Raw genomic sequence first — 16,701 nt, 5'->3', positions numbered from 1 at the left:
AATTTTACGCACGGAATCTAATTCTCTCACTGCCCAATGTCATAAAAACTTGAAACTTGGCACGAGCATTGATTATGTCATAAATAAGAAAAGTTAAAGGGTCCCAACTCGATTATTCAATTCTAAGCGCAAAAGAATTAGCGTCCAAATTTTACATACGGAATCTAATTCTCTCACTTCCTGATGTCATATATATAAATGTATGTCTGTCTGTCAGTTGGTCTGTCCTTTATGCATTACTACACCATTCATCCAATCGCCATGAAACTTTGGGAAGGTGTTGAGTACACTCCTGCGAAGATCACTGGCATAGTACATCTATCCTACGATAGGTGGCGTGCGTGCGAGCATTGTTGACAGTTATGCCCCCCAGACAAAGATCGTTTGATTTCCATCTTAAGCACGAAAGCAAAAGGCATTACGAGCAAGCGTGTTCAACTACAAAGTGATGCATCCGCCGAACGTTTCACAAGACAATTGCTGGATATTGAGAATGCTGAGGTAAAATGAAAGCTGTGCTGTGATTGGTTGCTATATATTATACTGCTTAGGCAACATGAAAGCTGTGCTGTGATTGGTTGCGATATATTATACTGCTTAGGCAACATGAAAGCTGTGCTGTGATTGGTTGCGATATATTATACTGCTTAGGCAACATGAAAGCTGTGCTGTGATTGGTTGCTATTTCTTAAACTGCTGAGGTAACATGAAAGCCGTGCTGTGATTGGTTGTGATATATTATAGTGCTTAGGCAACATGAAAGCTGTGCTGTGATTGGTTGCTACTAGAGATGAGCAAACGTACTCGTTTCGAGTAATTACTCGATCGAGCACCGCGATTTTCGAGTACTTCCATACTCAGGTGAAAAGATTCGGGGGGCGCCGGGGGGGCGGGGGAGCGTGGCGGAGCGGGGGGTAGCAGCGGGGAACAGGAAGGAGTCCTCTCTCTCTCCCTCTCCCCCCCACTCCCCGCTGCAACCTCCCACTCACCCACAGCGTCCCCCGAATCTTGTCACCCGAGTACGGAAGTACTCGAAAATCGCGGCGCTCGGGCGAAAAAGGGGCGTGGCTGAGTAGGTTTGCTCATCTCTAGTTGCTACCTATACTGCTGAGGTTACATGAAAGTTGCGCTGTGATTGGCTGTTATTTCTCTTACTGCTGAGGAAACATTAAAGATGTGCTGTGATTGGTTGCTATTTCTTATACTGCTGAGGTAAAATGAATACTGCGCTGTGATTGGTTGCTATTTTTTATATTGCTGAGGCAGAATAAATGTTGCGCTGTGATTGGCTGTTATTTCTCTTACTGCTGAGGTAACATGAAAGCTGTGCTGTGATTGGTTGTTATTTCTCTTACTGCTGAGGTAACATGAAAGCTGCGCTGTGATTGGGTGTTATATATTATAAAGCTGAGGTAACATGTAAGCTGCGCTGCGATTGGTTGTTATCTAGATGTATAAAAACGAATGTATGTATGTATGTCTGTCTTCGCAGCAACGCGCGACGGGTAAGCTAGTCTTTTATATAAATAGGGTAGTATACATAAAGCTGTCTGAGCCAGTCACCAACTGTTCCTATGTGTATGTACAGATATGAGATGTATTAGGGTGTATGAGGCGTGGGGATATAGTTGAATGAAGGAGATTGAATTCTGAAAGGGAGTATAGAAGTATAGACAAGACTTAGATTAGGGAATATGGTAAGTCTCCCTAAAGAAATGAATTTAGGGCACACTTAATTTTTTGCGCATTGCGAACTAAACTAATTGAGGTAGCGCAGTCCGGAGAATTTGTGCAGCTGGGAAAATATCTTGTAGACTAAAGAGGGAGATTCCGATTAAAGAGGAACTAAGTATAACTTCATTAGGAGTGTGTGATGTGCCATTTTTAGGGTACCTACACAGGGGCGAGCGGATGTGAGGCAATTTTCAGGTTCAAAACGCCTTGCATCGCTTTTGTAAATTTCCACGAGTTTCATGCGCATTAGCTGATCAGAAGTGTTTCCTATTGATTGAGAGCCATGCAATGTATTTAAGGTCCCATTGAAATGAATTGACGATGTGTTCCGAGGAACGCGAAAAGATAGAACATGCCACAATATTTTCCGTCACCGTGATGCGTTAAGGGAAAACATCGCTCATGTATATGACTCCATTCAAAGGAATGGAGTTCATATTCGCACGGATTTGGAGCGTCTCGCAATGCACTAAAGTTCCGCGAGATTCTCGGCCGCGTGAAACCAGCCATACTTGGGTAAAATCTCTTGCAGGGTTCCACAACTATCATGTGCCGATGCTTACACAGTGCCCAGATAAACAGCCCAGGGAAATAGTAGTACAGTTTCCAGATACAAATCGTGTCATTAACTGCAGATCTGATAGATTTATCTCCTTTTATTACTCTATCTACCACCGTTCATGAATATCTAATGTCATATTTCTACTGTACAGGTGAGGGAATTGACAACTTTTGGAAAGTTCTTGTTGAGGGAAAAAACTGCACCACTGAGATACCAGAAGAAAGATTTAACATCAAACACTGGTATGATTCTGATTCTAATGAGCCAGGAAAAATATGTACCGAGCGAGCTGCTTTTGTGGAGGGGTAAGTACATTATGTCACTTTACTGATGTAACATTTTTCAGTATACACTTTGTCAAAATAAATCCCGCCCCTAGAAGCAGTTGTCCTTTTGCTGCAGACCCCGTCCTGCGGTTCCATCTCAGGCAGATCTGTAAATGATGAGAGTTGTGGTAATTAGATGAATGGTCTTGTCACCGGAGGGCATAATAGGCTCTCGGAGGCTCTTTGTGTATAGTAGACGTGTTTTTCCACTTGTGTAGAGCTTGTTGACCACTAGACACTTCTACGATGCAATCCAAAAGATTCACCCCATTATTGGAATGCAAGAAGCTGGATGGTCGTATCAACTAATTGCTCGTCATGCTGGGCCATTCTGACCAGACTGTTAGGAGGTGTTGGGACCAAGCACAAGGAGCTCCAACTGTTTTGTTGTCCACCACCCATCGTCACAGGTCCCTGTGTCTGTTGGAACCATTTCCAGGCACTTGGCTGAAGGACATTTGTTCTCACAGTGCCCATTACATGTACGGCCTTTGAAACCCATCCACTGCCACCTCTGTTTGCAGTGGTGTTGTGAAAGATGAAACTGTACTGCTACGGAGTGGAACTGCATTGCCTTCAATGAGGAATCCAGGTTTAGTTTGAAGACTTATGACGGCCGGGTCTGGAGACCTTGGGGTGAGAGCCTCAATCCTGCCTTTGTTGTGGAGCGGCACACTGCCCACTGCTGGTGTGATGGTCTGGGGAGCCATCACATACGACAGGTGGTCACCCCTAGTAGGGGTATGAGGGACAATAACAGCTCAGGGATATGTTAAGCACATCCTGCAGCCACATGTGTTCCTCTCATAGCAGGACTTCCAAGAGGCATTTTCCAGCAGGGTAATGCTCGGCCCCACAGACAAGGGGGTCACAGTAAGCCCCCACAATATTGCCACACTCCCGTGGCCTGCCCCATGGCCAGATTTATTACTAATAGAACCATCTGGGAACCCAACTTCGACAGCCTATGAGATTGCAAATGTGGAACGATATGCTGCAAGATACCATACAGAACCCATATGCCTCCATGCCCACCTGTATCACATCTTGTATCTAAGCTAGAGGTAGCCAAGCAGGGTACTAAAGCCTCCATGCCCACTTGTATTACATCTTGTATCCAAGTAAGTGGCAGCCTACAGAGTACTAGAGCCTCCATGTCCATCCGTATCACATTTTGTATCCAAGCTGGAGGCGGTACAACAGGGTACTAGAGCCTCCATGCCCCCGGTATTGCATCTTGTATCCAAGCTGGAGGTGGTACAACAGGTTACTAGAGCCTCCTATCAAGGGTTTAGTTTTCCACGATAAATGATCCTTTTGCTCTGATATTTTTATCACTTACTTATATCAACGTTACAATCACACAGAGAAAGTTTTATCGGACATCTTCTAGGGCAGGGATTGGTTTTAACAATGAGTGTCTAAAATATTGCTTTTAGTTTTACTGACAGTTCATACAATAGCATGTTTCTAAAGGAACACACTGAATCATGCTCAGCTATCTCATTCTGACCCATGGAAATGGACCAACGACCATGCATGCGCACTGCCATTCCATTCACATGATGCGGTCAGGGTATGCTATTCTGATTACTAGATCTTCCAGAATTTTTAACCCCAGCAATCAGACTTTTATACCCTGTCCTACTAAGAGAAGATAAATGCTTTTAGTGGGAAAACCCCTTTAGCTCCTCCTTGAGTGGGGTGGTGGGGTATGAAGCAGCTGCAGGAGACGCGCCTACTCCATATGCTGTTGGTGTTGGCGGTCTTTGATAACCAAAAAAAGTATTATGTAGCCGAAAATGGTACCAATAGAAACTCTGCATTAAAGCTGCAATAGCTACAACAGGTGATAACTCCTGACTGTTGAACATTTAGATGCTACTGTCAATTCTAAGAGCAACATTTAAATGGCCTGACAGTGGGTGGGGGCTCGATCTCTCTCCCGAATGATCCTCTTTCACCTGCAATGAGATTGTGGGATGCCATTCAGGTGTCAAGGCAGCTTGAGCCTTTGATGGTTTCCAGGTCTGCCATGTATTTCATCCTATTAAGCTCTGCCTAAGACAGAGCTTAATAGACTGCCTGCAGAATTATAATGTATTGCAACATGGAAGTGTTGCGGTATATTGTATAAGTGATTAGACTATCTCTGGTTAAAGTTCTCTGACAGGACCAAAATGAAAGGAAAAAAAAAAGAAGTTTAATGATTACAAAAATATTTGAAGATTAACCCCCCCCCCCCCCCTCTTTTCACATTTTTTTATATTTAAATTCTTTATTTATAAAATTTGGGTAGAATACAGAAAGGGAAAAACACGATGATGAGAAAAAAAATTTTGGTTACTTTTAGCAGCTGGGCAGGTTCGAAAGCAAAAAAATCCAAAGTTTGTGGGGGAAGGGCCCGCAAACCAGAGGGGGGTCACTTAAGATCCTATAATAGCAAAGGTCGGCGAGATAAACTGGATGAATCAAACTAAATTTGCTCCAGGCAGATCCAGATCTACTAGTGTAGCCGAATGCAACAATGACAAAGTTCAAAAAAAGGAAGAAAAAAAATCTACAAAAATGATAAACAGGCAAGTTGCAATAAATGAAGAGCAAACTTGTCAATACTTATCTCCTCAAAGGAGAGCAGATTGTTGAGAAGGTATGAAGTGTCCCATCTGGTCAAATGGTGTCTGATGAACGATCTTTTCTGGGGGACCTGGTGTGGTCCAGCTCTAATCTTCTCACCTTCTTTGGCTTGTTTGGGGTGACTTGGGTCCAGGAATCCATTTTGAGGAGAAGGGGAAGATCAAACGATTCATCTGCAGATGTCCAATCTGAAATGTGAATGTGAGAGAGGTCTAGTTTGCTTAGAACCAGGGGGTGCTCCAGGGGTTTTGATCATGCATGTTCTATTAGGACATGAGGTTGCAAGGCCGAATGAGAGGAGCCACTTTTAGGGTATTTCTTTGTCCCTCAGCGCTCCTGTGAGGAGTTTGAGTTGTCTCCTCAGATCAAGTGTGAGTTTGGAGAGATTTTGAAAGATTTGAACCTTGTTGTCGTCAAATTCAATTTTTTTTGGCAATGCTGGCTTTGTTCAAAATTTCTTCTTTGGTTTTAAAGCTTTGTAGGCAGCAGAAAACGTCTCATGGCCTGTCAGAGTTCACGGATCTGGGCTTGACGACTCTGTGAGGCTTTCCAGGCCAAGATCCGCGCCTTCATCTCTTTCTAAGGCCATTGAAGATCTGGGAGAGGGTGGTGGGGATCTCCTTGTCAGGGACATTCTCTGGAATTCTACGTATACGTATGTTATGTCTGGAGCGGTTCTCCAGGTCATCTATGTGAATTCTTTGGAGGTATAATTCTTAATCGATCAGAATATCTTTGACTTTTTCTACCCGGTGGATTATCTTAGTACAAAAGTCCTCCAGGGTGTTGATTCTAACATGCACTTCTTTCATGCCTTTCCTTAAATCTGAGATGTCCTCTTTGACTGTTTTGAGTGAATTCTTTGAATAGATCTTTAATGCTCTCCCTGGTTGGCAGAGCCTTGATATAGTTTTTATTGTCTGAGGATGAATTTATTGGGAGGTTATCTTTGGAATCACTTTCTGAGCCTAGCAGGGAGGCGGTGTGGTTTTTGTTGTCCTCTTCTAATTGCATCTCCTTAGGATGGCTTGTATGGGGAGTGTCATGGGAGGATTTCTTAGAGGCTTTTGCTGAATCTTGTGGGTTTTTTGTTGTCTTAAGCCTCTTTCCTATGTACTCAAAAATGGTACCAATAGAAACTCTGCTTTAAAGTGACCATCCAGTTTTGGGACACAATTCTGTCCTGAGGCAGGGGAGTGTATTACCTGAAGTTGTACTTCTCTGTTGCCTCTCAATCTGCAGTTCCAGATCCTGTTTTTAGCCATCAATTTTCTAACTATTTTATGTACATTATGCACTTTTCTCTTATTGGTCAGTGCTGATCAAATGAGCAGCTCTGGGAAATCAAAAACCAGGTAAAGTATACTGGTAGTCGTAACATTACCAATGCTCTGTGGGGGTTAGGTAGTCTGAAGATTGTATGGACCATCTTGGATGACTAAAAGCAGGAAGGTGGATCGGAGGGACAGCAGAGAAGAACTGCAGGTACTATACCCTGCTCCTCCTTAGGGTCTGGAACCAAATTTGAAACCGGAGGGTCGCTTTTGTGTGTCCAACCATTCTACACGTGTGTAATGTCGTATTCTGCATTATACATCTTCCCATTATTTGACAGTCGTATGACTTTTGGGACATTGTATGATAGAGTGCAGTCGGGTCTATTTTAGTCACTGACCGCTTTCCAAAACTTCCTGTTGTAATTAAATGAACAGTACTTTGATAAACATTTAGAGCTTAAATACACTTTAATATCTGATCGCTGAATGCATTTTAATGTTTTAATCATTTTTGTAGAATTAATGAATTTGATCATAAACTTTTTGGAATCCACAAATTTGAAACTGAGAATATGGATCCACAGCAAAAACTACTGATTGAATGTACATACAGGGCCCTGGAAGATGGCGGCTGCCCTACAGAAAGCATTAGTGGAAGTGAAACTGGAGTATTTATAGGTGAGGTTATTAAGATACTAGAATGGAAACATTTAGGGCCCCATGTAGCAGATGCTGTAGAGTATGATGAGTTATGTTTAGTTCACTTAAACCTGGAGAGTTTTAGATCTTGTGGCTGTAATATCAAAGCTAAAAACTGGCCACATTACAGCCGTCTGAATAAGGCCTAAGACTGTAACGCTCGTATTTAAAAGGGGTGAGCCAAGATGCACAATCCTTTGAGAACGCAAGGTTTGGGATGATCAGTTTGTGACCCTTAATCCCGCTCTTGGCACTCCAGGCAGTTGATGGTACTGGGGGAAGTTGCAGCCGGCTTGGTATCTCCTCTGTAGTGTTACAGGATAGTCCTGCACATGAATGGCTGACCAGTAGAGATGAGCGAGCATGCTCGTCCGAGCTTGATGCTCGTTCGAGCATTAGCATACTCGAATGCACTCGTTACTCGAGCCGAGCACCACGTGGTGCTCGGGTGCTCGAGAAAATTTCACCCTCTCCTCCCCACATGTTTTCAATGGAGCTGCCGCTGATTGTGATTGGCTGAGCACCTCAGCCAATCACAATCAGCTCTTTCAGCAGGCAGGGATTTTAAATCCCCGCCTGCTGATAGATCAGCACTACAGAGTCGGGGACAGTGTGGAGAAGACGCGGCTGAGCCCCGGCAGCTGAAGGGAGGTGAGTATCTATTTTTTTTTTTACACTATTTTTCCTGTTTTTTCAGGGAAGGGTTTATATTTAAAGCCCTTCCCTGAAATCCATTTACTGGGGGGCCGGCAGTAGGATCCTCTACCGCAGCTGTCATGTGTGACAGCTGTGGTAGGGAATTGAAGAATTCCTCTGCTGCATCTGTCACAGATGTGGCAGATGTAGCAGCCCGGTTTTTCTTTTACTTCATCCCCGCGGGGGACACGGCAGCGGTGGAGGGTAACTTTTTTTTTAAACAATAAAATTATTGTTTTTCAGGGAAAGGCTTATATGTAAAGTCCTTCCATGAAAAACAATTGAGGGGTGCCGGCAGACCATTGTTCGAGCATCTGGTCGAGTAACGAGCACCCGAGTATTTTGGTGCTCGCTCATCTCTACTGACCAGTAATAACCAGGTGGCAGAGGGTTCATTTTGCTACATATATAGTTCTCCATGCTAGTTATCTACCACTGGAAATAAAGTTTGGGCTCCGGGTTCCATGGGCTGGGTGTAAACTTGTATCTTTTGGGTGGATGATTCTGGTATCTTACAAATGACTCTGTAATAAATCTATAGGAGCTACTAGTTTTAATCTATATTTTATTTTACAGGTATCATGAACAGAGATGCATACAGCATTTACAATAACTGCGCTGATAACATTAATCATTTTAATGGAGTAGGTACATCCGCATGTATGCCCGCCAACAGGATATCATATTGCTTCAACCTGACTGGCCCTTCTCTAACCATCGACACCGCTTGTTCTTCCTCTCTTGTTGCTTTACATTACGCCTGCCAATCCATCCAACAAGGTATATACATCACAAGTATAATATAAGAATATCCTCATATACTATACTGCAGTAATCCCCAACCAAAGGCTCGGTAGCCCCACGTGGCTTGTGCCCCCATGCTGCTTGGCTATGTGAGACCTAAGTCATAACCATATGCACCAGCAATTTACTGAGGTTTACGACATGTCAGTAATAAAGTACAAACACTTTGCTTCATATAATACTAGTGACTAATTTTAAGCAGCAAATGCAAATTTAGGATTTATTGTTTCCCCACATTTAACATCTGTCACCCATTTTTTAATTTAACCGTGTTATCCCGCTAAATCTAAAAACTTTTGAAAACCACTCGCCATGTTTTAAAAGCATAAAATAAGCCATACTCCCCCTAACCGATCGCCCGCCATTCCTGTTCTGCTAGTCCCCACTACTATTCTCTATTTCCTCCTTCAGCAAGCTAGCAGCGATGTCCTGACATACGGACATGTGACCACTGCAGTTAATTACTAGCTAAAGTGCCGATGGTTGTCCGCAGTGATCATATGGTGATGTTATTGCTGCTACAGGGAGTAGAGAGAAGCGGTGAACCGTGCACCATCGGAACAGGAGTGCCATGTGATCAGAGGCAAGTGACTATGGCTGCTTTTATTTTATTAACCTATGATGAGCCACTTTCAAAATTTCTGTTGTTGTTGGGTAGCCTGGAAAATCCCTACCAGGTGTAGAACCACATCCCTCAGCATGCAGACAGGCAGATTGCTATATGGAGGAGGATTACACAGGTGCAAAATACTGATAACCAACCATTCACCCCGACCACATATTAGGGTGGGGGAGGCTGCTTAGTATTATGGCCCTTTTTAGATGAGCCGATGTCATTTGAACGAGTGAGAAAGTTCACCACAAGCTTGTTCACAATTGTCCGCTTTTGTGTAACCTGTTTAGACTAGCAGATCATTGTTGAGAACCATTGGCTTCTCATTCAGTGTTTTACATTCCTATTTATGTACTGAGTGGAGACTGTGGAGTGAAAGTGGAGTTTAGATGCAGCGAGAAGCGAACGAGTTGCCAATGATTTTTATGCTGGTTAAAACTGAATGAAAAGTTAAATATTCTCGTTTGTTGTTTAGTCATTGGCTTGCATTTAAACTGAACAATTATCATTCACTTTCGTTTTACCGATATATATATTTTTTTATAGTCGTTACGTCTAAACTCAACTGTGAGTTTGCACATAGATAAACCGAGGCGTTAGTTAATATTTTGGCCAAAATACAAGCCCATGTCAAGGGTGCACATCCTGTTGCAGGTCCCTACACTGTCATCAGAAACAAACTAGGGAAAGAGGACATATCAATGCAAGAAAATCATTGCCAGCGGCCATACTGTGTAATGTTCCTCCATATAGTAATTTGGCTGTCCGCATGCTGAGGGAAGTGGTTCTTCGCTTACCCTTGCATTTTATATCAGTAAGTGTGGCTGCTGGCAGTGATTTTCTTGAATTGATATGCCATGTGGGATTTGTTTGGCTGGATAGTCACTATAATGTGGCTCTGGCCATCACTTGAAAGTTGTATCCGTCTCACCCAAAAATCCATTATCCCATGACTTTCAATTCTTCACCGCTGAGCTCCGCCCCTCGTGATATCCACAGATATCTTTCAGCACTAGCGTATAGTTTATTTTCTATTGCTGAGCTCCACCCCTCCTGACATCATTGCAGCCCCCCCACCTCCTCTCCACAGCACTGCAGGTCCTCACATCCTCATTCCTCCTGTCTGCCCTGTCACTTGTGGCAAGAGGCTCTTGGTGGGTTCCCCCAGGTGTGGTGTGCCCTGACATCTGCCTGGATTAGCCTGGTGCTAGTGCTGGGCCTTATTATATCCAGTTCAATCCAAAGTCGGCTGTATTTATGACCCTAGCACTCTCCGCCTCTTCCCATCAACCTCACCAATAACTGGCAACTACTGACAGTTACTTTAGTGGGCCTCATTCATTAGTAAGGTGGCGAGTAAAACACTGGACTCATAATATAGAAAGCCTCTGTGTGAGTCTGCTGTATTTTATTTTGGCTATTAACCAAGAGGCACAGTATATCTTTGTCATTTGGTATAAAAACTAATCAGACCTGTCATTATAATATGCAGCCCTCGTACAGGACAACCTAACTACATAACAGATCTGCTTTAATATCAAAGAATAGTATATTTAATTCTAAGAATAAGGAGAATTACTGTATTTCTGGCTTATGAACAGAAAAGTGCTTCTTGTTACAAAGACTGATACCGGTCATCAACAGGTGATTGTGATATGGCGATCTGTGGAGCAGTCAATTGCATCATTGAACCTCTTATGTACGTTATGCTTAGCAAAGCAAAGATGCTTTCTTCAGACGGGATATGTAAACCATTTTCCAACAAAGCTGATGGATATGGAAGAGGAGAAGGATGTGGTGTTGTTCTCTTAAAAGCTTTAAAAAAGGTACGATGTCTTACATTCAGTAAAGTGAACGAGTTATTTTACGGAGTTACATCTTGTAATACAGATCTAGCAAAGTTTAGTTTGACACTTAATATGTGAAATAACTGTGACACGGATCTTTTGCTCTTCCAATAGCTTTTCTTGTGTAAATGTTACTTGTTGCAGCAAGTTATCAGCATTGGGTTAAATTTGTTACATTTATAACTACACAAAAGTTATTTCATCTCAGCATGAACCAACAGACAAGATCCAAATGTTCTGTGGAGCCAAATCATTTTGCCATCCAGTAGATAGCCTTGTGTGAAGGCAAACAGAAGTGATGCCAGGACTTCTGAACATGTAGCACAGAGGAAGGGCTCTTTCACACAGGGGGCTAGGCGTGCAAAAATCACGCACGTAAAGAACACGTGGCTATTAGAACCAATGGTTTCCTATGGGAACATTCATATGAAGGAATCTGAACATTCCCATAGGAAACCATTGGTTCTAATAGCTGCATGTTTTTTAAGCACTTGATTTTTGCATGCCTAGCTCCCCATGTGAATGAGCCCTAAGGATTGCACTCAGGTGTATTTACACAATACGCAAAGAATAGAACCCATTGGTTCAATGGGTTAGTTCACATGTTCGTGTTTTGTACATACATTTCAGTCGTGCTGGAAAAAAAACTGCAGCATGCTCTAACTTCGTGTGACAAAAGCCCCATAGAGGTCCATAGGGATGCGCAAATGTGCACGCAATACATAAGAAGATTCAAGATTTGCTGCGGAATTCCACTGAAATACAACACATCTGGAATTCATTAGACTAATTAGCCATTTCAATTGGTGCATCTGCCTCTAGCAAATTAACATCTTTAAAAATACCTGGAGAACAGGAGAAATCCCAGAAGATAGGGATAACATTTGCCCTTTCCCAATCTTTAAAAAAGGTAAGAAGGTGGATCCAAGAAACTACAGGCCTGTGAGCCTGACCTCTATACCGGGAAAGATCCTTGAGCAAATTTTTAGAAAGCATGTATGCAAGTACTTGGATAAAAATGGAGTAATTAACCGGAGCCAGCATGTGTTTGCAACAAACAAGTCATGCCAGACTAATCTAATTTCCTTCTATGATAGAATCACCAACTGGATTGATCAGGGAAATGCGGTGGATATAGTATATCTTGATTTAAGTAAAGCATTTGACAAAGTATCTCATAGCATACTTATTGAAAAAATGACCAAATATGGGATACACAAGGCAACTGCTAGGTGGATTCCCAACTGCCTGAGTGATCGTATGTAAAGGAGCGGTCATAAATGGCTGCACATCCAAGTGGAAGAATGTATCAAGTGGGGTACCACAAGACTCTGCCTAGGCCCAGTGTTCTTTAACATTTTTCTAAATGATTTGCAGGAGGGAATTGATAGGAAATAGAGATGAGCGAGCACCAAAATGCTCGGGTGCTCGTTACTCGAGATGAACTTTTCGCGATGCTCGAGGGATCGTTTCGAATAACGAACCCCATTGAAGTCAATGGGCGACCCGAGCATTTTTGTATATCGCCGATGCTCGCTAAGGTTTTCATTTGTGAAAATCTGGGCAATTCAAGAAAGTGATGGGAACGACACAGCAACGGATAGGGCAGGCGAGGGGCAACATGTTGGGCTGCATCTCAAGTTCACAGGTCCCACTATTAAGCCAACTTTTACTTCTGAAAAGCCCTCATTAGCAATGGATACCTTAGCTAAGCACCACACTACCTCCAACAAAGCACAATCACTGCCTGCATGACACACCGCTGCCACTTCTCCTGGGTTACATGCTGACCAACCACCCCCCCACGACCCAGTGTCCACAGCGCACACCAAACTGTCCCTGCCCAGCCTTCAGCTGCCCTCATGCCACACCACCCTCATGTCTATTTATAAGTGCGTCTGCCATGAGGAGGAACCGCAGGCACACACTGCAGAGGGTTGGCACGGCTAGGCAGCGACCCTCTTTAAAAGGGGCGGGGCGATAGCCCACAATGCTGTGCAGAAGCAATGAGAAATCCAATCCTGTGCCACCTCCATCTGGAGCTGCACACGTGGGCATAGCAATGGGGAACCTATGTGCCACACACTATTCATTCTGTCAAGGTGTCTGCATGCCCCACTCAGACCGCGGTTTTTTATAAATAGTCACAGGCAGGTACAACTCCGCAATGGGAATTCCGTGTGCACCCACAGCATGGGTGGCTCCCTGGAACCCACCCGCTGTACATAACTGTATCCCATTGCAGTGCCCTGGACAGCAGAGCTAACATCAGATGAAATGCAGGTGGGCTTCGGCCCACACTGCATGCCCCAGTCAGACTGGGGTTCTTTAGAAGTGGACACATGTAGTTACAACTTCTTGTGGACCCACAGCATGGGTGGCTCCCTGGAACCCACCGGCGGTACATAAAAATATCCCATTGCATTGCCCATCACAGCTGAGGTAATAATATCATGTTTAATGCAGGTGGGCTTCGGCCCACACTGCATGCCCCAGTCAGACTGGGGTTCTTTAAAAGTGGACACAGATGCATTTAAAACTCCCTGTGGACCCACAGCATGGGTGGGTGCCAGGAAGCCACTGGCGGTACATAAAAATATCCCATTGCATTGCCCATCACAGCTGAGGTAATAATGTCATGTTTAATGCAGGTGGGCTTCGGCCCACACTGCATGCCCCAGTCAGACTGGGGTTCTTAAGAAGTGGACACATGTAGTTACAACTCCGTGTGGACCCACAGCATGGGTGGCTCCCTGGAACCCACCGGCGGTACATAAAAATATCCCATTGCATTGCCCATCACAGCTGAGGTAATAATGTCATGTTTAATGCAGGTGGGCTTCGGCCCACACTGCATGCCCCAGTCAGACTGGGGTTCTTTAGAAGTGGACACAGATGCATTTACAACTCCCTGTGGACCCACAGCATGGGTGGGTGCCAGGAAGCCACCGGCGGTACATAAAAATATCCCATTGCATTGCCCATCACAGCTGAGGTAATAATGTCATGTTTAATGAAGGTGGGCTTCAGCCCACACTGCATGCCCCAGTCAGACTGGGGTTCTTTAGAAGTGGACACAGATGCATTTACAACTCCCTGTGGACCCACAGCATGGGTGGGTGCCAGGAAGCCACCGGCGGTACATAAAAATATCCCATTGCATTGCCCATCACAGCTGAGGTAATAATGTCATGTTTAATGAAGGTGGGCTTCAGCCCTCACTGCATGCCCCAGTCAGACTGGGGTTCTTTAGAAGTCGACACAGATGCATTTACAACTCCCTGTGGACCCACAGCATGGGTGGCTCCCTGGAACCCACCGGCGGTACATAAAAATATCCCATTGCATTGCCCATCACAGCTGAGGTAATAATGTCATGTTTAATGCAGGTGGGCTTCGGCCCACACTGCATGCCCCAGTCAGACTGGGGTTCTTTAGAAGTGGACACAGATGCATTTACAACTCCCTGTGGACCCACAGCAAAGGTGGCTCCCTGGAACCCACCGGCGGTACATAAAAATATCCCATTGCATTGCCCATCACCGCTGATGTTACGTCAGCTGTAATGCAGGTGGGCAAAAAATTAATTGGATTACACTGTAGGCGAGGGCCCACAAAAATTGGTGTACCAACAGTACTAATGTACCTGAGAAAAATTGCCAATACCCAACCGAGAGGGCAGGTGAAACCCATTAATCGCTTTGGTTAATGTGGCTTAATTGGTGACTAAAGTGTATACACGCTATAACAAAATAGGTCCGCGCTCCGGGAATATGGCATCAGTACTTTTAATCTCCACAACGCGTTTCATCCCATGAAAGGGACTTTATCAAGTGTGGCAACATACTACATACAAGACATTTATAGTAAAAATTACATACCTCCATTGCATGCGGTTCGCTCCGTCCTCCTTCCCTCACAGCGTCCAGCGGCGCCACGCCTCCTCCGCAAGTGTCAGCTGACTAAGTCACGTGGGGCCGTGACGTCACCTCGTCGGGCGCTGCTTCTTGTGTGAGAACGGGAGTATGGACGGGCTCGCTCGCATTCCTGGATACATTAATCAGATGGATGTTACTGGCCAACATCACTGTATAAAACTAATGTTTTGTTATTATTACGCAATACATGAATTAAAAAATAAAATAACATATAATATCCGAATAGACATTAGACCCCTATTATATTATAAATTTTTTCCGTTCATAAACTCTTATTGGTAAATAAACTGTATGCAAACATAAATATATTACATAATAAATATAAATATAAATATTATATATAGATGTTAAATATAAAAATTATTAAAAATATTAAAAAGATCTCATTATTTTCATTATATTTTTATCTAGTATAAGACAATAAATTAACGGATTTATATAAGAATGCAATAAATGGATAAAATACATAAACTAAAATGGAACTATATTTTTATCTGTAAATTTATATGTATTTTTTATGTGTTTATAATTTCTCTACCACTTCGTTCAAACCTCTAGGGACCAGAGTATTCATACGAAATATCCAATACATTTCTCTGGATCTTAGCTTCTCCACTGATTTCTCCCTAATATTTTCTATGGGAATAACTCTTAAAAGGGAGGAATCTTGGGCATGGTGGGTACTAAAATGTCTGGACACGCTGTGTTTATCGAATCCTTTCTTAATATTGCTACGGTGCTTATTAAGTCTTCCTCGTAGCGTGTTGATGGTTCTTCCTATGTATCTCAGCCCGCAAGGGCATTCCAACATATATATGACTTTTGTCACATCACAGGTCATATTTTGTTTTATCATATACTCTTCTCCATCAGGAAGTTGAATTTTCTTGGCACCATGTTGGATATTCGTACAGCATATACATCTTTTTTTCTTGCACTTATAAGCACCTCCTATTCCTTTCTCGTTATCTCCTCCTCTACTTTTTCTTTCTTTTCCATTCTTGGGATATGACGGAGCGATAAGGTTTTTTAATGTTGCATTTTTCCGAAATATGCACAATGGTTTTGTGGTTAGTTGTTTTTCTAAAAATGGATCTTCTTTCAAGACTATCCAATTTTTCCTTAATATACCATTAATCTCTCCTGCATGGGCATTGTATTTTGTGGTGAAAGCTGCTTCATATCTCTCTCTCTCTTTTTTTGAATTTTTTACCTGTTTTGTTCTGTCTACTATTAGACTTCCCAAATTTAAAGCTTTCTTGTATGCGGCCTTCACTAAAGTTTCTGGGTACCCCTTTTCCTTGAATCTTTTTTCTAGTATTTTGGCTTGCTCGTTATAATCTTCTATTTTCGTACAATTTTTTCTGATTCTCTGAAATTGGCCATAAGGGACGTTTTTCTTCCATCTCTTATGGTGGCAGCTATTAAAATTCAAATAGCTATTAGCGTCCACTCTCTTAAAATGAGTTTTCGTAATAACTTCGTTGTTCTTCCCTTCTATTACTAGGTCCAGGTATATAATCCTTGTCGCTGATATTTCGTATGTGAACCTAAAATTAAATTCATTT

General features: G+C 43.1%; 1 protein-coding gene across 1 annotated transcript in view; it reads left to right on the top strand.

Annotated features, from left to right (window-relative positions):
• Positions 1-16,701, top strand: part of LOC136590905 (mycocerosic acid synthase-like polyketide synthase) — a 157,979-nt gene that overhangs the window by 91,271 nt on the left and 50,007 nt on the right. Inside the window, 4 exon segments of the mRNA XM_066588427.1 lie at positions 2,448-2,601; positions 7,054-7,214; positions 8,508-8,711; positions 10,993-11,174. Coding sequence (XP_066444524.1) covers positions 2,448-2,601; positions 7,054-7,214; positions 8,508-8,711; positions 10,993-11,174 — 701 coding nt within the window.

The sequence above is a fragment of the Eleutherodactylus coqui genome, unplaced genomic scaffold (assembly GCF_035609145.1).
Source record: "Eleutherodactylus coqui strain aEleCoq1 unplaced genomic scaffold, aEleCoq1.hap1 HAP1_SCAFFOLD_53, whole genome shotgun sequence".
NCBI classification, from domain to species: Eukaryota; Metazoa; Chordata; class Amphibia; order Anura; family Eleutherodactylidae; genus Eleutherodactylus; species Eleutherodactylus coqui.
This window is presented reverse-complemented; position numbering and strand designations above follow the sequence as displayed.